This window comes from Drosophila nasuta, chromosome 2L, assembly GCF_023558535.2.
Source record: "Drosophila nasuta strain 15112-1781.00 chromosome 2L, ASM2355853v1, whole genome shotgun sequence".
In the NCBI taxonomy this organism is placed as follows: Eukaryota; Metazoa; Arthropoda; class Insecta; order Diptera; family Drosophilidae; genus Drosophila; species Drosophila nasuta.
In genome coordinates this window covers 5,860,974-5,887,176 of record NC_083455.1, presented here as the reverse complement: position 1 = coordinate 5,887,176, position 26,203 = coordinate 5,860,974, and the positions used below count along the sequence as shown (strand labels likewise).

General features: G+C 40.0%; 1 protein-coding gene and 1 long non-coding RNA gene across 8 annotated transcripts in view; one reads left to right on the top strand and one right to left on the bottom strand.

Moving 5' to 3' along the window:
- The window catches only part of LOC132798665 (laminin subunit alpha-1), an 83,767-nt gene extending 58,156 nt beyond the window's left edge, over positions 1-25,611 (top strand). The window contains exons 2-15 of one of the 6 annotated variants that reach the window (XM_060810610.1): positions 775-2,066; positions 15,371-16,730; positions 17,193-17,448; positions 17,799-18,195; positions 18,249-19,278; positions 19,337-19,994; positions 20,397-21,137; positions 21,218-21,500; positions 21,954-22,104; positions 22,165-22,822; positions 24,289-24,907; positions 24,971-25,104; positions 25,168-25,396; positions 25,457-25,611. In XM_060810610.1, coding sequence (XP_060666593.1) covers positions 896-2,066; positions 15,371-16,730; positions 17,193-17,448; positions 17,799-18,195; positions 18,249-19,278; positions 19,337-19,994; positions 20,397-21,137; positions 21,218-21,500; positions 21,954-22,104; positions 22,165-22,822; positions 24,289-24,907; positions 24,971-25,104; positions 25,168-25,396; positions 25,457-25,611 — 7,842 coding nt within the window. In that variant the 5' untranslated portion in view covers positions 775-895. Of the gene's footprint in view, positions 1-216; positions 2,067-15,370; positions 16,731-17,192; positions 17,449-17,798; positions 18,196-18,248; positions 19,279-19,336; positions 19,995-20,396; positions 21,138-21,217; positions 21,501-21,953; positions 22,105-22,164; positions 22,823-23,323; positions 24,256-24,288; positions 24,908-24,970; positions 25,397-25,456 lie in introns of those variants that run through there. The other 5 variants (XM_060810606.1, XM_060810608.1, XM_060810609.1 and 2 more) reach the window with 5 other exon arrangements.
- On the bottom strand, positions 25,283-26,198 carry LOC132798669 (uncharacterized). 2 transcript variants are annotated; one of them, XR_009633960.1, is made up of 3 exons: positions 26,094-26,198; positions 25,437-25,773; positions 25,283-25,376 (listed from the first exon to the last, which is right to left on the bottom strand). It is a non-coding gene; the product is annotated as an uncharacterized LOC132798669 (long non-coding RNA). The 2 variants fall into 2 exon arrangements; XR_009633961.1 differs by lacking the exon at positions 26,094-26,198 and adding an exon at positions 25,825-25,916.
- Between the last annotated feature and the right edge of the window lie 5 nt (positions 26,199-26,203).

Here is a 26,203-nt window from a genome sequence, read left to right as displayed (position 1 = left end):
ACGAATAGATATTTGTGGTTGAACTCTCTTATAAACGATTTAATAATAAAGTTTTCGACACGAGTTTATGGGTTTTGCGCTACATGTTTATGGCATTTGCCAAGCAATACGTTCTTGTGTGTTTTTTACCAAAGGGTGCCATAGATTTCTCCAAAAGATTGCGATTCTACTATATATTTTGGCAATACGAAATTTACGCATTGCCACAGTTGTGTCAAAACTGTATTCGGCTTATTTCCGACGCCTTAAACACAAACAAAAGTCTTTTACAAATTGTAACACATTTGCTTAGTTTTATTTGCTTGGCAAATACCCTGTACTTTACGATTAAAAAGGTATATGGAGATGGCAGCCAAACTTTGAAATATTGTCTCGACTACAGAGTGTCATGAAGTCTAGCATTACTCCCCTTTTATTGCTATTTTTGTAGAACTTTACTAATTAGTTTACCAAAGCCCACACACATGTGTTTGGCTTCGTTCTGAATTGAAACTGTAAAATACTATTTGTTTATTTACAAACTGTCAAAAGTTTTGTTTAAAAATGTGCCTAAATGTGTTGTCGATTGCTATAATGTAGTGAAGCAAGAAATGTACAATCATTTACTTATTTACCTCACTAATTGAGACATGGAACATAATTTCGTATTCAACCTATGCCAAAGAAGTTAATAAAAGTGTAAAAAATTAAACGCTGCAACTGTCAAGAATTCAAACTTCAAACAAAAAACATAAATTCAAAGTTTTCCCCAAATTAATTACCTTAAAAATACAGTGTAAAGAAAATGAATTGCAACTCAAGGCAAAGCAATGAAAAGCACAAACAAAGCGAGCCGCAAAATGTGTGAAAACTCATTGAAAAGCATCGAATACTAATTGGAAACAAATTTTCGAAAATGGGAAATGTGTCAGCGTCTGACATGCGAACTGTCAAAATGACAGACGCGTCAATAAAACAAAAACATGAACAACAAATGACAGCAGCAAGTCAACGACAACTAAAACGACAACGGCAACTACGACGACAACGATACAGTGCAGCAGTAACCACAGCAGCAGCAACAACAACAAAATTGCTGCACTTATGCATTTTTCTAGTCTGCATAACACACACGCTGCAACAGCAACAGCGACAGCAACATGCAACGCCCGAGGGCAACATGTTGCAGCAGCAACATCCACAGCATCAAACAACTAGTGTAAATAGCAGTGTAAATATCAATTTAAGCAGTAATTTCAATGAAATTGTCACTGCCACGGCCTCTGCGACGGCGATGGCAACGGCGACACTTCACACAGCTGCAGCTGGCACATTAACCACAGCAGCAGCAATTGTAACCACGTCAACAACAACGACTCCAATGCGCCGCAAATGGCGTCACAAATTTCCCTTTGCCGCAAATCGCAATGCGAGCAGCAGCCAGAGTCATAGCAATGGTAACAATAGCAGCCACAAACGACGTAAGCTGCAGCGTCCTCGTCATTATCAACGCAATGTGACGCATGCAACTCGCACCACAACAGCAATGGCAACAATTGCTGCCAGCGCGACGGCGACAACTGCTGCAACATTGATACCAAAGATACAGCAACAAAAGCAACATCAGCAGCAGCAGCAGCAACAACAATTTACTTATCGCACGCGCTTTCAGACCAGCTTTCAGCAACAGCAGCAACATATTGCAGGCACTCAGCAACAACAGAATCAGCACCAGCAACAACAACAGCAACAGCAGAAGTACTTTGTTGCCATAACGCCTAGACCGCAGAGTCAACAGCCACAACAAAAGCAACATGGCTTTGCATTGCTGCCTGCCACCTACTATCAGCAACACCAACAGCAGCAACAGCATCAGCAACAACTCTTTGGCAATCTGAGCCAGCAGCAACAACAACAGCAGCAGCACATTCTAATACACCCGGGCAACAACAACATTGTGTTGTACAACAATCTCGACTCAATACCTCCCTGCCCCCCAGGCATCTTGCCAACAACTGGCGTGCGTTTGATGCCACAACACTTCATACCACTGCGCCCCACAACAACCCAACGCTCCAGGCAACGCGGTAAGCAAAGCTTAACTCACGAGTCATTTAATTGTCACGATGAATACATCGAATGCGCATTGCGTTTAAAAAAAAAAGACTAAATAAACAAATTATAAATAAAAGTATAGGTGTTAATTACGCTAATAAAAATTGCATTCGCTCCGTTTATGGCATTAAATGTGTTTACCCACTTAAATGGCACCGGGCTGCAATAAGCTCGTCATGCTTGGCGCCTAAATGGCCCCTCTCTCTACCCATAATTACCACCACACTCCGCTGCAGTCGCCTCTGGCTATCACAGTGTTAGAAAGCCTGCCTAATTGGCCAAGGTAATTGGCATTTTGGCAGCCAACGGCTTTAAGAGACACTGAATTGCCCAAACAAGCTGCATGTGATTGTCTCTGTTACGAAAGAAAGCTGAGGTTCTCAATTTAAAAATCATCTTTCGAGGGAATCAGCCAAGTTTACTAAAATATAAACTTACAATTTTCTATTTCTTATTCAAATCAAAGAGATTAAATATCGAAAAACTACTTAAATATCTAAGCTATAATAAATATTAAGAAAAAGTAAAGTTCTTTCAATCAAAACTGTGATTTGCCTTAAATCATTACGAAATTATTCTTGGCTATAAATATTAAACCCAATCTTGATATTTCATGTTTGAAATCAATTAGCAGGAATTTAAATGACCCGCGTCGACTTTATTTATTGATTTCTAAGGTATTTATTTCGTTTATTTTTTTTCGAATGCTTATGTAATCGAATCACTCAACAAATTTGCAACCAACTCAAATTACATACACATTAAAATGCAAAAAATGCTGCTGCCAATTTGATTGGGCCTGAGAGTTGTGGGTCCATTGATAGATTGTTTCGGCGTTGGACATTTGGCGCCTGCTCAATTAGCATTTTGGGGAAACAACCAACGACAACGACAACATACGATTACTCGTCGTCGTACTCGACTCATGTTCGTATTTGTACCAACGAAATGGCCGCAAAACGAGCACGAAGCTGACATTAGAGAGCTGGTTGTTTCAATGGATTTTTTTCGTTTTGCTGCAGGCGCCCAACGTGGGGTGCTGATGACATTCACGCTCTATATGCATAGATGTGTTTGGGAACTGCCTTGCTAGATGACTATTAACTGCCACAACTGCTATTCTAGAGCAGACATTGGTGAACAAACCGCGCCAACTAACTAAACGCAACACAAATATTGATATTACCCGTGTCTTCGATCTTCAAACGAGACGCCATCCGTTGGCACAGATATTCGACAATTGCAACACCTACTACATGGGACAGCAATCTATAGTTGCATGCACTGAATTGGACAACATGTTGGGGGCTGCAGTTGATTTTTTAATTACAATGAAACGTGCCACAAAAACAATGTGCTCGCTAATTGCGCATAAAACTCTAGCAAAGGCCAACAAAAAAAATGTTACAAAAAATAAACAGGAAAAAGACAACGATGGGGAAAGAGGAGTAACGGATTAGATGTGGGCAAAGGGCCAGGGGGAAATTCTGTAACATTAACAAACTGGAAAATGTAAGCGGAGCAAATGGACAGGCAAACAGGGCAAAGCAAAATCCAAACAAAAGTAAAGCAAACAAATGAGCCATATGACAAATGCAAGTGTCAAACTTGTAGGCACGACAGTTGTTGAGCTGACATTAAGCTGCAGTGGCTCCCAAACTGTGATTGTTTGAATTTATGGATTAGCAATCATTGAGAAATATGTCGTTGTTTTGAATTTTACTCATTACTAGCAACTTAAGCTGCAGCTTCGACCACGACTTAAATTTGTAAATTTCAATGGAGTGCTTAGTAAGCAATTATTATATTAAATTCAAAGGTTATAAGAAAGCTTTCTTATTGTCTAACTTTTGTAAAATTACAGACTCCTACCTCTTACCGTTTAGAGGGAGAGTTGCTTTCTTCTATACGATCTTTTGTAAAACTACTCAAGTTTAAGAATAACAAGAATGTAATAAAAGTATATCATCATAAATTTTCACTATAAATATTCAATGCATATTGAATCTATAAAAATCAAAGTCAACTTTCTCAACTTTTCCCAGATATACTATTTTGTTTGTTCCCTCCATTTCGAAAGATCAACATAAGGAGTGCAGCCACTTATTCAACACTTTTACGGTTGCAACTTCCTCCATCTGAGGTCTCTTCAAGCACATGTTATGCCAACTTCTTTGACGCTTCAACTGCCAAGCGCAAAAGTTGCCGTTTCATTTAAATTGCCGCTACGTTGTTTACGCATCGCCACAAACAAAAACAACACCAACCAGAGAGCACAACAACGACGGCTACAGTAAAGGGGACAAAGAGGCAACGCTAACAAAAAAAAATCATTTGAAGTGCATAGATCAAAGTGACCGAGGCGCCAGTTTAGTTTGTTGTTGTTATTATTTTGATGTTGTTGTTGCAAGCATATTTGAGGCTTATGTCTGCCTGAGTTTCTGTTGATTTTGGCCCACGAGGCAGGCGTCAGCTTCAGCTATGGCTTCGGCTTCAGCGTCATCTTGTCTCTGACCTTAGACAACCCGGCACACGTTGTGGGGCCCAGAGAGACACGCAGACATTCGGAGAGACAGCCAAACATCCAGACACAACTCAACAAAATTACCAAATAAATATGAAAACGTGACTAGCCAGAAATAGTACAAGTATTTGCAAAGCTCTCCTGGGATCATAGACACTTACAGGCATATTCATACAAGCGAGTATACAACTTATACATGTAGGAGCTTGTAACTGTGTATCTGGACTAGTTAACATTATCTGAACTCAGACACCGACCAATAAACAAAAGCAAAGCTAAGCTGTCATTAAAACAAAAGTGAAATTCTTCGACTTTGTTATGTTATTTGAATTTCTCTGGCGCTGTTTAACCTCATTTTTCTCCATTTCCAGTATAAAAACCACAATGAAACTCGTCACTCTCCACACGTGGTCTTTCACACAGGGTCTCGTGTTTCCGGTGTGTTTTAATTGGAAATTGATTTATAAAGCATATCAAGCTTTATCTTTTCATTTATCCCACTCTAGCTCTATCACTAATTTGACATTTATTTGTAATATTATACATTTAGCTCTGCTTGAAGAAGACCCATTTAAAAGCCACAAGAACACAGTTAATGTGAGTAGGGAATATTTGAAATCTTGTTACGAAGTACCAACTATTCGACTACTCTCTCGAATGTTGCTTATCATTTGACTATTCGATACACATAGACACACTTATTCTATTATACTTTTAAGTGTGGTTAAAGAAATCTCCTTTACAAGAACATGATTAATGTGAGTAAGGAATATTTGAAATCTAGTTACGAAGTACCAACTAGTCGATTACTCTCTTTGCCGTTGCTTATCTAACATAGCATTTGATTATTCGATACACATAGACACACTTATCGCTCCATTCGCTTGTCACAACAAGCACAGCAACACCTTAAAAAATGTTTTGCTTATTTCTCGACATGATCTCTCACAATTTTCGACGGCGCTCGAAAAGATATTTATGAAGCCGCCACCAGCCCATTGCGAAAATTAATGCTTAATTTAAGCGTCACTGAAATAATTTGCTGGCATTTTTCTCTTGCAATTTAGCCACAATCGTTCAACGGCGAACGGGTTATCCATAATCAGATTTAATGAAAATTGAATAATAAATATTATCGGGCGCAAAATTGTTCAAAATTACAACTGCCAACTGTGTCGGCAACAGTGGGTTAATGTTTTCATACACAGAAGCTGATTACCAAATGAGCTGCCAGAATAGTTATCGAATTCTTCAGATCGAAGGCAGCATACGCTTACGTCATTATTAACTCGAATCTATAAAATGCAAAATATTCATAAAACATATTTATGCAATTGAAAATACTTTTGTCTTTAAATTTAAGAGGCATTTTGTGAGTACATCAAACATCTTTATCATAAATAAATTCTTTGATTTTATATTTTAGATAGATCTAAATTTCAATTAAAAAAAATTATTACAATAAAATTTGTGTTGAACGTAAGTTAAATAAAGTCTTGACTGTACACAAAAATATTGAAATGTGTTACTTGAAAACAAGAGATGCAATCAGAGTCAAACATTTCTCATTTTGTGCACTACTCCTTGTGCCTTTATTCTTCATGCTTTATTTTAACCATTTTTGTTTTCCATTCTGCTGCGAGCGACTAAACAAAAATTTAGGAGGTGTATAATTGGGTAGGAGTGATTAAAGTAAATTCCTTGATTGATTTCCTCGAAGTGTATTTAAATCTTCTATTAACATTAATATTATACATTTATTCTTTTACTTTTCCAATTGATTATTATACCTCATTATAAAACAACTTTATAAATATCAGTCATCAAGCAATCACATACAAAAATTAATTATTATCTATGAAATGTGCAGTAAAACTGAATTAATTGAAAATTTGCCAACTTTTCACACGTTTTAATGGCCATGCGAATCAACTGTATGAATTATGGGTATACCATTGAAAATTCATTTGCATTCGCATGCAAATATTATCGAAATCTATTGGGAGACCGTTCAAATTGCCCATAAAAACGGGTTGCATCTTTCTAGCCAGAAAACAACTTTCACACTTTACACACATACACACATACTTAAGCTTACACACACCAACGAAAGAGAGCTCTGGCTGTCTAGACCGCCCCTAAGCAAGCAACTGCAACTGCAACTTCTCACGTATTTAGCCAAACTATCTCCACATGCCATAAAAACGTCAAATTGAATTTTATTTCAATTAACGAAACTATTTGCCCAAAAAGAAAAATCCAAAACTGTATAAAAAAAACCAGATACACTCTAAAAAATTATGCACGCTATCTGAAAGTCGAAAGAAGTCGACCAAAAGATGCCCAGTAAGCAACACAAAGCTGCCTAAAATTGTTAATTTGTAAGCTTTACAAAGTATAGAAAAAGGGGAAACCAGTTATATGATTTGAAATCTTTTTCTTAACATATTCTTAAATGCTTTGAACATCTTTCGAGTAAATTCTTCATCACCTCCAAGCGCTATTTTTAATAAAATCACGTTTTGTGTTGTCCACTTTCGCATAGCATAAACCCATTTTCATGTTCTTCTAACTACAGGGTATTGTAACAACGTCAAAGACTGTAGCCGGCAGCTTTTCAAGTCTTGAAGAGCAAATACTTACCCAGCAGCCAAAAAAAAATAAAATAAAAAATAAAACCACGAACCGAACCGAAATCCATTTAACAAAACACTTTGGGGCATTGTCCAGGGAGTTGCTAGCGATGCAGTTTAAATATTTGATAGTCGCGTTTAAATTAAAAATACATGTCGCAAATAAAGATAAGAAATTGCCAGACATAATGTTGCGGCCGATCGAGCTCCCCCGGAATGCTCAACTCCGCCTCCACAACAACAACAACCAAAAAAGTTAATTAAAAATACTAAAAGTGCAACTGGCGTAATTAAAATACAACTGCAATTAGGCAAAAACACGTCATGGCCTTTGAAAGTTTACTTTTTTTTTGCTGTTGATGCAGTAATAAAACATGTTTTTATTGTTTTGGTAATTACAATTTCGATGTTTTTATGGCATTTCAGTAAGGATATCTCAAGTATGCAGATAAATCTTTAAAATTAAAACAATTCAGCGATTAGCCAATCAAAATTGCATTATAACATTCGTAGAAACTTGTTGCTCACTCTTTAAGGAGAGTCACAGAACTATCATCGCTAACAATAAGCTACGTTTGAAAAGGACTGACACTTTATCACATCATAAACGCAAATGGAACTCATTAACTTGTCATGATGTAATTTGAGATGCAGTTTAACACTTTGTCATATAACAAAGTCAATTTATCATGCACTTAGAAGGTGTATTCCAAATGTCAATCAAATTTCATGGGAACACTAGCTTTCAAGGGTATTCAGAATTTTGCAATTCAAATTTTCGGCATCCTTACTGCATTTTACAAAAAGAAAAGCAAAAACATATGCCATCTAGTTGGTGTTGGTGTTGGTGTTGATGTTGATGTTGTTCACCGGGCTGTGAGACACACCCACAGCATTCGTTGAGACTGACACACATGTAGCTTTGCATGTCGTGTGTTGTGTTGTACTGGGTGAGAGGACTAACAGACATTGAGACAGGCATAGAGTTAGGCAGACAGTCAGGCAGCCTGTATTTGATCCCCAGACCCAGAGAGATATACAGCACACACCCATGAATTTAGCTAGAGAGCTGTGAGTTGAGAAGCTGGGTGCAAGATTCATGGCTGGGCTGGTCGAGCAATCGGCCAAGTGACAGGAAATGCAATTTGAGCCCGCCAAGCATTTGACTGCGTTCATTTTGATGGGCGAAAGTGCAGTGTGCCCAGGTCTGGCTGTAGGCCAGCATACGCTACACATATTGTATTCCCGGTGGGCGTTACCTGGTGGGCGGACCCAAAACAGATCTTACAGCCTAATGGAAAATTGCTTAATTAAGCGCATTTAAAGGCATTAATTGCGCGAAAGTTTCAAATTTGTAGAAAATTCAGTTTCAGTTAATTGGAAATATTTTGAAACGATAGGAAAATTCATTTGATAGGTTTAAAAAAGAAAACAAGTAAGAAAGCTTCAGGCGAGTGTGTTTGACTGTGAGGTATTCGCCACCCATTTTTAATAAAAACATATTTTTTAAATATATATATAAATATATACCGCTAAGAACTAAAATATACCGAAGGCTATATTTGGTATATCAATATAGTACTTCATTTTAAATATACAAAATATATCAGCTTGTCAGTGAAAGCAACTAAGACCCGATAGTAGTAGAAGTTTTTTGCTTTCCAAAAATATTTCTTTGTACCCTATAGGAAGAGGGTATAAAAAGATTATGTGGATGACAAATATATTTATTTAAACTCTTTCATTCACTATTTTCGAATATACAAAAAATTATTGTATTTAATTAGATACACCATTCAGAGCCATCTTAGTTTCAGACTTCTACAGAAGCTGAAAACTTGTAATGCCTAAAACACGCATACAAATATTTTCAAATAAATTAAGTAAATTTCAATGTAAAGCCAAAGTTTTATAAATAGCAAAGATTTCCTCCAAAAGATAAAAACAGCGATACATCTTTAAGTTCACACCAAGAAAAAAAAACAAAACTCAATAAAAAAAAAACCTATCAGCATTGATCTGATCTACTCACTTCATGTAGGCACTTAGAGCCATTAAAGAAACCATTTAAAACTACCGAAACACTTGACGCTCCGAAACTCTTCAGATGATTTCAATTTTCGAGACTGTGATAAATACTTTGCATAAATTTGCACGCACAAAACTGTCAACAGAATTAAATTTGAAAATGCTGCCAACGCCAAATGAAAAAAAAGAAGGAAAAAACCTATTATAAATTTTAATATTTTTTTCTTTTTGTGGGCGCGCCTGAAATTTGGCACAACTGCGAATTTTCAGCATGTGAATATGACATTTACAAAATGTGTTTTTCATATTTCGAGAGCTGCAGTCCAATCTACAAGTATTTGCCCGATGTAATTTATGTTTCCTGAGCACCGCAAAAATTGTGTGTTATTTTCACGAAAAAACTAGCTGTTTGTCTCATTATTCAATGACAAGTTGAAAAGCTGAAAAGCAAAACCCGAAAATATGTTTGCGGCATTTAAATGCAAATTAATATGCCATTCATTAGCGCTGTGGCAATTCATCATTTTGCGCAGTTTGACAAGCACTGCGAAAGGTCAAGGCGCTTCAAATTGATTGCCAAGTATTACAAATACGTAAGTATAGCGACTAGCTTTCGAAATACTTTATAGTCCTATTGAATAGTTTTAAAAATCCAATGACTTGCAAATACCCTGTATAGGTAGTAATGGAGAGAAGGACAATAAAATAAGAATTTCTATACATATTTAAGAGCTCTTATAGACATACTTATTTATAGCCTTCACATATTTATATAATATAATCTTATAATACCCTTCGCTTCGGCGTTTTATGACTAAAGGGTATACGCAAAAAAAACACGTTGTGGTCTAATGCCAAAGTTTATGCTGCTTAATACGCTCGCATTACGCGGCATAAACAAATTTGCATATGATTTTTTATGGCACGGGTGCCAGCATAAGCCCCAAAACTGCCACTTGTCTTAAAATTCCCCAACTACTCGACTTTACTCGACTCAACTCCAACGCCAAACTCGTGACTTCAATCTTCCAAAATGCCAAACGACGTGAAAAATCTAAAAATAAATGCGCGAAATTGTAAACTAGAAGTAGAAATAGAGAAAAAATAAAGCGAAAAATAAAATCATGCTATCCATAATTTAGATGTCGAGACGTCTTAACGGTGTCTGGCAGTTTGCCTCAATGGATATGGTTACCGAAAACTACATCATTTATGATTTGGCTTGCTTAATAATGGAGACATTCGGATTAAGTGGTGCTACAAATGTGCTTCCACTTGACAAGTCGTAAATAGAAGAAGTAAATTTTCAGAGCAAAGTATGAGTAATGCAAAACACTTCTGAACACCGAATGGTGAAAAACAAAATTTGTGTATAAATTTCAATTCCCATTAAAAGTATTAAGACCTGTTTGCGGTACTCACTAATCAATCTAATCTTCCACCTTCTCTCTCTACGAAAAGCCTTCATCTGCTACTCAATTTAATAGAGTCGACAGCTTAGCCAACAGAGGAAAAAAAAAGAATTTAATAAATTGCACACAGGCGATATTTTAATGTAGCCACTTCCACGGCGACTGCCACTTATCAAAAGCCGCAAATTCAACACCGTCAACCGATTATTATAATCAACAAAAAAGCTATAATTAATTTATACCCTGTACCCAGAAATAGCCACTTAAACGGTTACCCAGAAACATTGTTCCAAAGTATTATTATCTAAGACAATAAAGTTGAGCTTAGTAAATAGTCGCCAATCGTTTAAGACTTATTAAAAGTAAAGAGAGTATTTAAGTCAAATTACGTGGTATTTGCTAGTCAAACCCTAGAGACTTGTGCATTCTTACATTTTTCTATTATTTTTTCGAGGTGGAGCGATCAGCCAGCAAGTCAAAGGCAATTTCCTGAGCAAAGTTAACATTCGATTAATTTATGGGGCGCACGAAAACAATCGAGAGACTCTACTTGTAGTCATAGTCGGGACTCTTTACTCGGGAACTGTGACTATTATGACGCTTAAGCGCCGAGTTCGATCAAAGAAAGCATAAATAATGCCACGCCACGGGAGTGGGAATGGGACTGGTCCAATAATAGTAGTGGTTGTTGTTGTTGCTGTTGTGTTGTCTAGAGCAACTGGTTGAAGCCAGCAGGACCAGTCGCAAGGCCTGGCCAAAACAAAATGTATGCAAACGGGTTAATTAACTACGAAATTTCGAGCGTTAGCGTTAGCTACGTGAGCCTATTAAAAGGCAGCTCAGCACAGCCGGGTGGTCGATTCCTCCTGCCACCTCTACCGCTGCCGCTGCCGCTGCTACTCGCTCCTCCAGCTTGCACTCTTTCAGTCAGGCCAGTCTTTCTTTCTTTCACAGTTAATGTGGGTCAACTGTGGGCGGCTAACGAGGCAATAACAACACAACAATAACTACAATAACAGCCAGCAACTGCAACTGCAGTAAACGCATTAAGTCTGCTGCAACTTACAGCAATTGCCGCTGTCGCTGCCGTTGGCCAAGTATTTTTGTTATTTTTTTGACATTTCAAATGTCAACTTACACATAAATCTTGTCAAGACAGTTGGTCACTCAGTCAGTAAGTCTGTCAGTCGTTCAATCATTCATTCATACAGTGGTCAACGCATTGCCACAAGATTGTTATCGCAGTTGCATACAGATGCTTAATTGCCGTTTGATTTCTCGCACAATCTAACCGTAGCTAATATGCATTGAATGCCCTTCCCACTCTTGGGTTATATAGACGCTATAGATTTGGTGATCTCCACTCTATTATTTACATTAACTAGTTGAAAAACAACAGCATTAAATTCATTTGCAGATTTGGAATTTATGTTTCCCCTGTCATTTGAATTTAATCTCCTATTTTTCTTATACAAAAGCATTTAAAGTGTATTTAGACTTCACAGATAAAAATTGCGGTTAAACGTTTTTTTGTATCTTAACAATTTTGTTGTTGTTGATTGGAGATTTATGATAATTGATTGACCGCGTTGGCGCAAGTTTCTTTAGCAATCTGCACATTGCGCATACGCAGCGGTGTCTGGCAACTGGTCGCAGAATAAATCATTTAATCAATATTTTGTCATGTCCCGAGTGAAAAACCGCATGGCAGCCAAACACGTGCTCTACATTTTACCTGATATATTTTCTGAACATTTTTTTGTTGCATTTTTGTTTTTTTGTTATTTATTTTCCTCAATGTGAATTTGCAATTATACTGTCAATTTTCGTCATGTTCGTTTATGGCATTTCAGAATTATTATTGTTTAATTGTAAATTTATTGCATTTTTTGTGAGTTCCGAATGTGTTGACAACATTTTGGAACTTGTTTGCAATTTTCATTGTGGGGTAGGTCGAAGGCCAATATCATGGTATAATAACATATAAAGTAAATTATGAATCTTGCGGCTTAGTTTAATTAAAAACTATTTACTATTTATTTATTATTTTCAAAAATAATTATATTATTTCCTTACAAATCTCTACACCATAGTGCACTTGCCTAATCAAGTTTACCTTTAAATGCACCACAATTACTTGAAGTTTTCATGGCAATCCATCAAAGCCAGTTTGAAAATGCATATGATAAATGTTACGCACGCTCACCTAAAACCCCGTTAAACGAACGGAAGTGCACTTTAACTACCCACAGATGCCCCACACACGATCAACGAACGTCTGACCATAGTTGCAGACCTCTAGCCAGAGTTTTTAGCCAAACTTGGAAGCAACCACAGAAACAGACAACAAAACGCGCTCATTAATAAAAGGCAAACAATGAAAATTGTCAATAAAAAATTGAGAGAAACAACAACAACAACGACACAGTGCTGAAAACCCACGCAAAATTGAACAAATCTAATATTTTCAGTCAGCAAGCAGACAGAGCAAACCTCTGTGGGAGTTGCGATTGCCGCACAGTGACTCTCAAACTGTAGCATGACAAACGCATTTCTGAAGCGTCGAGTCGTGATGCCTCATTGTATATTTTAATGACATCATTTGCTCAGCGAGATTGAGAGTGAGAGCGAGAATGATAGAGAGGGAAAAATGAACGAGTGTTGGATTTGAATTGCATCAGTTGATTGAACCTTTTATTGGTTGACTGTCTGAGAGGTGGCAACAAATGACAACAATAACAAGAAGATTAAGCAAAGGAAACCTTTCTCTTGGATGCTTTTAAGCTTCAATGCTGCAACTGCGCCTCTCGTTCATTCATGAAAATGCAAATCCCAAGCAGGCACTTGACAGCTGCAACAGTCAAAGCCTCAGCCAAGTGCCTTGAGGCCTGCCAGTCGACCTGCCTTTCTGCCTGCTCTTCCAGCAACTCCTCCACAAAAAACTCCTCTCGTGGACGCAGTCGAACTACTATCTCCTCGTGTCGCGTGCTATGGCATGTTCATATTTCTAAACATTTATTTGGCATACGCTTTTCACTGAAATGGGTATCGGAAACTGTTCAAAAATTTTGTTACAGTACCGAAAAGAAAACAAGAGAAACTCATTATTTGATTCCGAAAACAATTCCAACTAATAAGAAAAAAGTTTATTATATTTGAATTTTAATAAACCCAATAATATTAGTTTTTTTCATCTATATCATCAGCAACTAAGAACAACATTTAGCTTTGACCAAACAATCCTGAATACACTACATCAATTTTCCATCCAACAATGCTTAAAAAATAAGTATGTTAAATGCAGTATGCATTTTTATTACTCTGCTGTCACTAGTTCAAATTGAATACTCTGATCCATTGATCTACTTCAAGTAGAGTACTTCAAGTTCGCCAGATCTAAGCATTCATTTTGTACCCAGTCTTTATAGATATTTTTTGTGTTAAACATTTTTAGTTACTTTTTTTGCATTAGATCTCGCAATCAATTTGAATATTTTTGCGTTGGTTTTACCGGATTTATGAATGAATTTATTTTCGTACTCGTATACTCGCATATGCCAGGCAAGTCGACGTACGCTAGGTTGGCTGACTTGACTGGTAGACAAGCAGACTTGTCTGCCACATCCATGTACAGCGACTCTCCTTGTCTATGTATGTGTTAGGCCCCGTAAGCGTCTATCGTATCCTCTGTGTGTCGTGGTTGCATTTGTCGTTTGTCGCCTGGATAGGAAACTCTATGCAAATGTGGGCGGGTTTGCGATGCTGCCTACGCGCAACCCACAAAACGACCAACTAGCTGACTGATCTTTTTGCTTGGCCAACAGTTGTTACCAGTCTTTTGGGTGCAGTTAGCTTTTGCTGCCGTTCGACTCCATGATGATGATGGCGATGATGGCAATGGTAGCTCATGTGGCTCCCTGAACAAACTGCGAATTGCAAAGCAAACCAGTCCAATATGAATGGAATATCACTGACCTGTGACATCGAATAACCTTAACAACCTTGTTATATATATAAACAAATTAAAGTTTGTGAATGATTACTCAAAGTTATTTAAAGATTTACTTTTAACAAAATAACAGTAAAATAACCAGCAGTTATTTAAATTAGTTACATTTGTTGGAACTGTAATTTGAAGTATTTTCTGCTTATTCACTTTTTCCATTCTTAACGATTTCCATTTCCATTCCTAACGAATTTTATTTTATTAGATTTTTTTTCCATTCATGGAATTATCTCAATTGAGCAATTACATATATATTTTTCTTTATTTGCCTGAAATTTATTCCATTTAATTTCACCTGGGTTCGATTGATTTTAAATATGTATATTTTTTAAATATATCATTTTTTTCCTAATAATTTTCGATGCCCTTAAATTGTTTACCTTTTCAATAATTGTGTTTTTGGAACTATTTTGTATTTATCTATTAACTCATTTATAGGATACCATTTCAGAAATGGTTCGTTTATAAATATTTAAAATATTTAAAATTTTAGGTATTTATGATTCTTATAATTTTTATAATTTCCAACACAATTGGCAACTACTTTAGAAATAGTTCGTATTTATGTTATGCATTTTATTATATGGAATATTATAAATAAGTACTTGCAATTAGAGTGTCAATGTTTCTTTTCATTATTTTTAATTCTCAAATCTCTCTTTATTCTTTGCAGACTGTCAATGCAGTCCGGTTGGATCGCTATCGACCGCTTGCGATAAGCGCTCCGGACAGTGTTCGTGTCTACTGAATGTGGCCGGTCGTCGCTGTGAAAAGTGCAGGGCGGGACACTGGAATCTTACACAGGGTGTCGGTTGCTACGATTGTCAGTGTGATCCATACGGATCACGCAGTCGTGAGTGCAATCCGTGGACTGGTCAATGCGATTGCAAAATCGGAGTCGGAGGCAGGCATTGCAATGAGTGCACCGAGGGCTTCTTCGGCTTCAGCACAGATGGCTGTCAACGTTGTGCAGCTTGTGCGGCCGAGGGTCAGGTGTGTGATCCCCTCAACGGACGCTGCATTTGTCCCAAATTCACCCGCGGCCTGGGCTGTGCCCAGTGTGTGCCTGGCACCTGGGGCTGGCAGGCGCGACTCGGTTGCCGGGAGTGTGAGTGCGATCACATTGGCTCCATTGGCCAGCATTGTGCTGCCGTCGGTGGACAGTGTCAGTGTCGCGAGGGATACGCCGGACGCACCTGCAACAGCTGCGCCGTCGGTTACTTTGGCTATCCGGAATGTCGACGCTGTGGCTGCGATACAGCTGGTTCATTTATGCGCTCCGATGGCCTCATTGCCTGTGACTCCAACGGGCAATGTCCCTGCAAATCGCTGGTGGTGGGACTCAAGTGCGACACTTGCATGCAGAGCACCTTTGGCCTCTCGGCTCTCAATCCGGAGGGCTGCACCCACTGTTTCTGCTTTGGCCGTGCCTCTGAGTGTGAGCAGAGTGATCTATCCTGGGGTCACATTCGCATGTCGGAGGCACGCAATCTCAGCGTGCAACAATTGCGACCGCAGCACGTGCCCAGCAGCGAGTTCGAGTACATTGTGGTTATCCAGATGGCAGGCAGCGTCTCCTATCGCGAAGATGCGGAAATACAGCGCATGAATGACCTCAGCCTCGTGCCACGATCCACCGGCAATGTTTCCATCGGCGCCTACACCCAGTTCTATCAGCCACTGTATTTCCAGCTGCCACCGCAGTTCTACGGCGATCGCACCGCCAGCTACGGCGGCAATTTGTATTTCTCGCTGCTCACCGATGGAGCCCATATGCCACTGGAGCGCAAGGTGTTGGCGCAATATCCGCTGGTGCAGCTGCATGCACATGCCAAGCTCGTGCTGGACTTTTATGAGAACGAGGAGTTCGAGTACTCGCTGAATGTGACACATCGTGTGCCGTTGCACGAATCGTATTGGAAGTATCATCATAATAGTCGGGCAGTGGATCGCGGCACTTTGATGGCAGCACTGCAGAATGTGCGACACATTTTCCTGCGTGCCTTTGCCTTTGCAGAGTTCCAGCAAGTTGTGTAAGTATAGTTTCAGCTTGATAACCAAACTACGCATAGTTACCGATTTCTATTTAAAATAAACTCATTTAGGGTTTTCCGCAGCTAGTACTTATACGTTTTCACTTCTCACGGTACATTTCTTGCAGTCATATTGTACCCACATTACAACAGCTACTCGTATCTAATATTTGTTCGTTTTACATGCTGACACCGTTACTACTCATATTAAATGGTTTAGGCTAGACACAAACCAACCAATTCGAATTTCACATTTAACATCTACTTACTTTACTTACGTAGAAAACTACTCGTTTCATATGTACTCACTTCACATTACGCTATTTGTAATGCGTATGTACTCACATTACTTTTCGCAGTAAACTACTTTATTTCGCGGCGTAACTATTTGCTTGAAAACGTACATACTTTTTTCGCGTTGCGTTTGCTTGTATTAATTACATTTCTTATTAACTTTGCTAGGTTACACAATGTACACATGGATGCTGCCATATTCGTGCAGGGCTCCACTAATCTCATAGCTAAGGGTGTGGAGCGCTGTAAGTGTCCCAAGCGTTTCGACGGCCTCTCCTGCCAAGATCCCGGAAATTCATATTATCGCTGGCGCAATACAAGCGATGTAGAAAGTGTTTTCATCGAGGATCTAATTGGACGTGCTGCGCCGTGCCATTGCAATGGACGTAGCAACGAGTGCGACCGCGAAACCGGCGTGTGCAAGGTAAGAATTTAAACTTTTTAACCGAATCAATCAAGAACTAGTTAGTTCTAATGTAAGTAGAATGTGCTGGAAGAAGGGCAAAGTCTGTACTGAAATTTAATTGTCCTTCCCGAACCCGTTGCCATTATCCGATCCCTGTAAACTAGTCCGAAGAAAGATACAATTTTTAAATTTGATGTACCGAAAAATAAAGCAAAAATTACAATTACAATTATGTACCAAAAGAAGTATAGTAAAGTTAACCACTGAACGGTACAAATACAAAAATGGACCAACTTTACTTGAGCATCTACTGAGAATGAAACGTTTTACAACACTGTATCCCTTTCCAATTTAACGTTACTTTGCAGAACTGCCGCGGGAACACTGGTGGCGCCCATTGTCAACAGTGCGCAGATGGCTTCTATGGTGATCCGAACTCTCGCCACGGCTGCCAAGCATGTCCCTGCCCCGAAACCAACCGCAACTTTGCACGTGGTTGCAACGTGTGGGAGGGCGAGGTGAGCTGCATCTGCAAGCCCGGCTACACAGGACGACTGTGCGAACGCTGTCAGGAGGGCTTCTTTGGCAATCCGATGCTATATCCCAACAGCAGCTGTCAGGAGTGCGGCTGCCATCCAGATGGTACCAGAGCCGAGGGCTGCGATGCGGAGACGGGTCAATGTTATTGCCGCGATGGCGTCACAGGTCTCAAATGCAACAAGTGTCTGGCAGAGCGTCATCATCTCGTCGAGAACGGTTGCAAAGGTATGTTATACATTTATCACTTAAGACAGCCATTAATTTAGACTTTCAATTAGTCTGCGACAACTGCACCTTACTGCTACTGGACTACGTGGAGCTAGTGGGGCACAAGTTGCGTCGTGGACTGCACAACATGGATTTAACGGGCATTCCCGCACCTTATCAAATGCTCTCCGAATATGAGCGTGCCTATGACAAGTGGCATGCCCGGCAACAGAACTACATTCAGGCTCGTCAGCTGCTCCTTGGCTACGACAACGGAGCACTCATCAAACTGGATGCCCATGCCGAGAATGGCAAGTTCCAGTCGCGCAAAGCTCTGGCCACCATTGGGAAGCGGCAGCATGCGCTCAACTCCATGCAGGAAGCCGCACTGTTGGTGCAACACGATGTGGCTACGTTGCGTACCGAGATTAAGCACACTCTGCACAATCTACACAACTATGGCCAAGGAGCTCAACATCTGAGTTTGCCCACGGCACTGAAGCAGGCACGTTTCTATCTGCAGGCCATTCAACAGCATCATCAGCTAGTCCAGGATATTCGCGGTAGCAATGAATGTGCATGGCAACAGTTCTATGCCACGGGCAATGCTTCGGATGCGGCATTTGATCAACAGGCGCGCCTCGAAATGCTCTGGCGGGATCTCAATCAGACCAACTATCGTGTGGCCGACATGCGACTGCACATCGATCGCACCCAAGAGGCAGAGTCGGAGGCCGAGGATGTGCTCGAGCATGTGCGCAACTTGAGTGGCCATGTTGGGGAACAGTATCAGCAAATCGATGATCTCACCGAGCGCATTGGCAAGCACTTAAATCAGAGTGTTGTGCACCGTGGCGAGGACATGCTGAACAGAGCCATGTTGCAGCAATATCAGCTGCAGGAACAGCGTCATCATCTGGTTACCACAACTGTGCAACTAAACCAAACACTCGACGACCAGCTAGAGCCACAACGTGAGGTGCGCAAGCATTGGCTACCAAAGGCGGAGAGACACGCAACTCGCCTGCTCGAGCGCTCCAATGAGTATGCGAGAAAATTTCAGCCCACGAGGAATGGAGCACGCATCGCCATGCTGGCCAGGTGAGTATTAAAGGCATCTCAATTCTCCTGCTAGCTTTAACATGATTTTTTCTTACAGCTCCGCGCATAGCAACATTTCGCAAGCCATTGAGGATGCTCGTCAGGCTTCACAGCTCGCCAAGGAGCGTGTTTATGAGGCACAACACACGCTCTATCCCAGCGATGGGAGCTCCATGATTGAACGTGCCAAGCACTCGTTGCACAGCTCCAAGCAGCTGCAACGCGAGGCACTGCAGCAGATGCAACAGTCCACAATGCTCAAGGACAAGCTGCAGCAGCAAGAGCAACAGGTGGAGGGCGTTAAACGCATCATCTACGAGACGGGACAGCGCAGCAATAACATTACCAGCCATCTGCAGTTATTGACCAACAATTCGGCTCGTCGCCTGGCCGAGGAGAGCATGGAGCTTGCCCAGCGCACCAGCGATCAAATGAATGCTGAACTTCACTCGGCTCGGGAAATGCAACGTTCCTTACAACATATGCGCAAATCATTTGCAATGCTGGAGCCCGACTGGGAGATCAAGCTGGGCATGGCCGAGGAGAACATTTCACTGACCAAGACGAATCTGCGACTGGCGAATGTGACGCTCAGCTACATTGAGCAGCAGGCAGAGAAGGAGAATCAGGTTTTTGATACCTGGAACAACAGCATGTCTCAACAGCTGCAGCAGCTAAGGGATAAGATTGCCAAGGCGCGTCATGCAGCTGAGGCGGTAAGTAATAGATACTCGATGGAGCCACGAATATGTCAATTGCTTCTTTCTTTCTGTTGAATTCAATAGTGGCGTCTTACCTCAACTTTATACCAAATCCTTAGATTCTCTCAAGTCAAGTATAAATTCTCAATGATTTGGTTGTTGATGTCAATGAATAAGAGCTTAATTCTAAATTTGGTTCATATTACAAAAGCTAAAAGAAAAACTACTAAACTGCTTTGACCCTTGGCTGATATAATTAAAAAGTAGAAAATACATTTCGCACATCGTGTTATATAGCTTAAAAAGTTAACTTTTTCGGCGGATTCAATTTAATTAGCGAACTTCAATTTGATTCTTAACATGTTTGAATTCCTGCTTTAAAATAATATTGCAATACAATAAATAATATCATTTCAGATCGACGTTTCCTTGGAGTCCTTGGGACCAAAGTGTAGCCGCACCTATCTGCCAACCTCCTATGGCCTGAGCACTTCGAATTCCCTGCGCTTGAGCTTTGCACTGTCAAACCATATGGGCAACTCACCGCTATTGCATGTGGAGGGCAGCGAAGGACGGCACATCACATTGGAATTGTACAAGCGACGAGTGCGTCTCGTTTGGAATCTGGGCGGAAGCACGGCAACCATTACGCATCCACTTGAAGTGCAGACGCGCGATCCCAAATTCGATGATGCCTGGTATCAAGTGGAAGCGAATCGTACACTGAATCTAGGCAGTTTGTTGGTGCGGCGCATGAATAACTATGGCGCCTTGACGCCAGCGTCGCCTGTGACGGGTTCGACGGATGCGGAGCACACAAGATTCTCGCAAAGTCACAATGAGCGCATTTTGCTGGGCGGCTATGCCACCAAAGAACTGACGCCGGGGCTCAATGTGGTAGTGCATCAGGTGGAGGTGGACAACAAGCCTTTGGGACTGTGGAACTTTTTGCGCAGCGAAGGACGTTGCGGAGGCGCCATGATTGGTGCGAAAGAATCTTCGGCATCGTCGGTGGCACGTCACTTCAATGGTTTGGGCTATGCCCAGGTGATGAAGACGCGACCGCGTCCCTATCGCAAGAACCTCTTTGCGCTGCAGATGACCTTCCGCACGCTGGACGAGAATGCGTTGCTCTTCCTGGCGGTTGATGACAAGAACGTAAGTTGCCCTTTCCTTTGGATTACTCTTAATTTCTTAATTTCTTCTGTCTTAATTTTTTTACTTTTCTATGTTTGCAGAACCGCTCGGTTTCTGTAACATTAAGCCGAGGACGCATTATGTTCCGCATCGACTATGGCGACGAGTCCAAGCTAGAAATCAATACCACCAAGAAGTATAACACTGGTCAATGGATCAAAATGGAGGCAGCTCGAGAATTCTCCGCGAGACGAAGTACTGAGAATGGCATGCTGCGTGTAAACAACGATCGCGCCATCTCTGGAGCACCCACATTGCCAGTGAAGAGTTATATGTTACCTGATCTGTCTAAGGCTGTGTATTACTTGGGCGGCGTGCCACCAGGTGAGTTAGCGAAGCAATGTCTGATCCTCGAATGGGAATTATATAATTGATTTGATGAATCAATAATTTTGTAGATTACCTTTTATTGTCGTATCTAAAGGCAATTCATTCATAATATATCTTAATGATAATTTCTTGAAGAACTATTGCTGGTACCTTTACTCAAATTTATTTTTCATAAAAAAAGATTTGCTCAACTCCATAAATTAAACGAAAAATATGTATAATGAAAGTCATTACTACTTATTTATTATTTATGTAAATGTTTTTGATTTACAATTCATCTAACTTTTAGTTTTTGTGCTTATCAAGATTTCATTTTACTATTTATTGATGTGTCTTGATTGAAAGTCCGAGTTTTAGTTTTAATTCCTGTTTATTTAATATAAATTTTTACTAAGTATTACTAAGTTCCATTTTATTTTATTTCTAAATTAATGTCTCATTTCATAGGCTTTACTTCCGGCACCACTAAAGCTCCCGGCGCAGATAATCCCTTCCTAGGCTGCATGATGGATGTGCAGGTGAACGGGGAGACTTACGATCCGCTGGAGAGTTCCACTTATTTTGGTGTTGAGGCCTCCTGCAAAGACATGATTACCAAGTATGTAACCTTATACACTTTCCAAGTAAACTCAAAATTTATCAAATACTTATTTTATAGAGCTGGCTTCTCTGGCAATGGGTATTTAGAGCTGCCATCGCAATCGCTAAGAAAACGTGCCAATACGGGCCTTGTTTTCCGCACATTACAGCCAGATTGTCTGCTGCTGTTAGCCGCATATCCGCCGGAAGTGCTGGCAGACTACGATGCCAAGGATATCAAGGGCAACTACTCCATGAGCTTGATCGATGGTCAGCTGCATGTGTGGGTCAACTCTGGTCGCAGTTTCGTCAAATTGTCCTCAAACTCAAGTCAATTGAATGACGGCGAATTGCATGTGATTAATCTCATTAAGACTGGACGCAGACTAGAGCTGATGGTGGATGATGAGCAGCAAGATGTGCGTACCTTAACTGGCTCACCGTCGCTGGTCAGCTTACCCCAAGATGCAGGTGGTCTCTACATTGGAGGAGCACCGCCACATGAGAGCTACACGCCGTTGGCGCCCACATTTATCAAGCTTGAGGGTGCTGTTCGGGATGTGGTTTTCAATAATCGCACTATTAACTTTAATGATGCCTTGACCTTTGCCAATGTGCAAATCGGACGCAATGGTCCAGTGATGGGCAGTCTTAAGGGTGGCATCTACGATGTGCTGCTCAAGACGGAGCCGATGATTGGCAAGAGTTTCACAGCTTCGCCGGAGGGCTGCAAGCGGGTGAGTTGTTGATTCATTGGTTGGCTGTACACTCTGTCGGTTTATGGGAGATCACTAAAAGATGCATGTTAATAATACCTAATTTACCCGATAGCCACACTGTTGAGAGGTGTGTTGTTTATAAAAGCCAGCCGAAGATAAATCCGATATCATAATGAGAAATTTATGTCTATTTATCTGATCATTTGTCCGCATCTATGGGAACGCACAGTTCAAAGACTGTAAATGCTAGAGCTATAAGATTGTGACACATTGTCAAATGTTTATATGATAATTAGTCCACATCGCCTTCAATCTGCCCAAAGCGAAAATAATTGTATTCGATGCAAATACTTTAGACAACACTTATTTTATTATCTTCACAACACAAAGTGCAGTCTTGGCTAGAGGGTATTTCATAATCGAATTTACTTCGACTATATAGCTTTCATATTTGTAAGTGATCTGTGGTTGCCAAACACTCAACTTGATCGACTTAAATGTTTCTCTTTGTTCTTATAGGATTTTAGTTGCTAAGCAATTATGTCAAAAGCTGCTACGCTAAAAGCTTTAAGCGCTACGCTGCAAGAAAGCTCTTTTGTATACTAATTTCGCCTAAAAAAAAGTAAAAAGCTTACTAAACACAGCTACACTACTCAATGTGGTCTACATGTGGATTAATCATACCATCATCAAATATACATAAATATAACCTCAGTTTTAACCAAAAGTTTCAATTAAGCATAATCCCAAGGCATATTCACTTGGTCTTGAGCCTTAACACTCGTCTAAAGAATCACCAAAGTTGACTTACAGTCGAAAGCAATGCGAAGTTCATGGCTAAAGCTTCTCGATGTACGCCAGCTTTATTAGCATTTAAGATCTACAATTAGTTGTAAGCTTTTAAGATCTGAGCGCAACTTTTTTATCATGGTCGTCGGCTAACAAAAGCGCAATTGATTATTAATGACATTTGAAAACATGGAAACATACAAACATATTTGTAAATATTTCATACAACTTTAACTTTTTATGTATCTTATAAGCTCAAAAGCCATAATTAAGTATTTAAGCATCAACATCATCTTTGCATACATACAAAAATACTTTACATACATACATATGTACATATGTAGTTCACTCATCAACGCTTTGTGTACGTTTTTGCTTTCATTGATGTAACATACGAATAACTTTTGCTCTCTTCAACTTCAATTACATGAATTGTTATTACATTTTGCGTTTTCAATAAAAAAAAACATTTTTTTAACAAAAGAAAAAAATAATAATAAAAATCAACAAAAATTATGCCAACGTTTTTATTTCTTAACCGTACTAAAACAAAAAAAATAAAGCGCACACTGAGTTTGCACTCAGAAAGCTCGCTCACAAAAGCTCAGAACTAACACAAAGTCGTCGTGGTGAGTTAAGTTCCTGGGTTACTTAGGCTAGAATTAAAGATTAATGCGACTACAACTCTCTTACAGATCGGCAGCTACTCATACGAACCAAATGCTTTCAAATTCGGCGATGAGAAATACAGTTATTCCCAGCTGAAGCTACCGGAACGTCACTTCTGGCAACGCAACTTTCACATGACCTTCGACTTCCGCTCCTTTTACCCGAATGGCATGCTCTACTTGTCGCCGGGCAGCAAGGAGAAGCACAAGCATTATGTTGCGCTGTTGCTTAAGGACGGTCAGCTGGTGTTAATCGTGCGTGGGCGACGACGTGAGGAGCTACAGCTGACGGCTAAACTGAATGATGGCGAATGGCATCATGTGACGATTAGCTGTCATGATCGCAAAGTCACCATGAGCGTGGAGATTGGACGAACGGATCAAAAGACTTCAGCTCAAATGAAGGTGCCCAAGAAAATTGGCGCAGCGCAGCTTCTGTTGGTCGGTGGTGTTCCTCAGGCGCCAGGAAAGGTGCTTTCGGAGCTCTACATGCGCCTGGAGCCCTTCAGGGGCTGCCTACGGCGCTTCAGCATTAATAATGCAACACAGGACCTAGCTCGTCCGGGCAAACATTCGAATGTGGGACAATGTTTTCCCACCGTGGAGAGGGGTAGCTATTTCCCAGGCGATGCCTATGCCATATATAGTGAGTAGACTCTACAAAATTTACGAGTTTAACTATATTTACCATTTTGCTATTTATTTGCAGCGAAAAACTTTCATGTGGCAAAATATTTAGAACTGGAAATGGAGTTTCGCACTTCCGAATTATCCGGCATCTTACTAAGCGTATCCGAGCCAAGTGGTTCACCGGCACTTTCCATGGAGATTAGCATGGGCAATGTGAGTGATACGGGCCAAAACTTTCAACTGAACTATTTGATTTCAATTTTCGCAATTTTTCAGATTATCTTCTCTTGCGATCTGGGAGATGGTGTGCACTTCCGTGTGGAGTCAACGCTGCCTGGAAAGTATGCTCTGTGCGACAACAAATGGCATAATATATCAGCTCTCTACGATGGCGAGCAACTTGCTTTGCGAATCGATCAGTTGCCTGCGACAATCAGCATGTCAAATCAACGCAATGCTGGCAAAGTGCAAACACGTTCGCCCCTCTACATCGGAGGATTGCCAGGTAAATATACAAGTTATGCGCCATTCTTTGAGATGCTTACCAAATTTATTTTTTGTACAGATACTGCACCCAGCGGTTGTTTGTTGACGCGAGACAACTTCAAGGGCTGCATTCGCAATGTCTCCATACGCAATGAGAGACGTGACTGGATCGAAATGGATGATCTGCACAATGTTTTGCTTAGCGAGTGTCTCGTATCCAGCGATGATAACTGATGAAGATCCTGGTTCCTGTGTTGATGCCACACCGAAACTTTTTCCAAATGTATTGTGATCAATTATTGAGTTTTATATAGCCATAGACTTAGAGAACGTCCAGTTAGCATATCACTGCCATATAAGTACCATAATATTAATCTATCTAGCTATACGTTTCAACTGGAAAAGAACAAATTATTATTGCCAGTGACTGCATTTCTTATGACCTACCAATCCTAATTTATTTTATTATTTTCATTATTTATTTTGTTTTCAAGAGGCTTTATGTTTGCAATTTGAATTTATTTTGATTTCATTTGAAAATATCAACATGGATGCATTATTTCGAATCTCCTCCCGTTTGTACAGAATTTATTTATACATAAAATAAAATATATATTTTATAATACTAGTAATTTCATAATTTCATTTGTACATAAAAACGAGCCATTTAGTATGTAGATTTGTAACGAGTATACTTAACATTAGTTTATAGTTACCATTTAAATCAAAAGTTGTATTTAATAAATATATCCTAAAAAAAATACTTTTTATTTTTCTTTCATTTTCATTATAAATAGAATTTCAATGATATCCAACTGTAATTGGA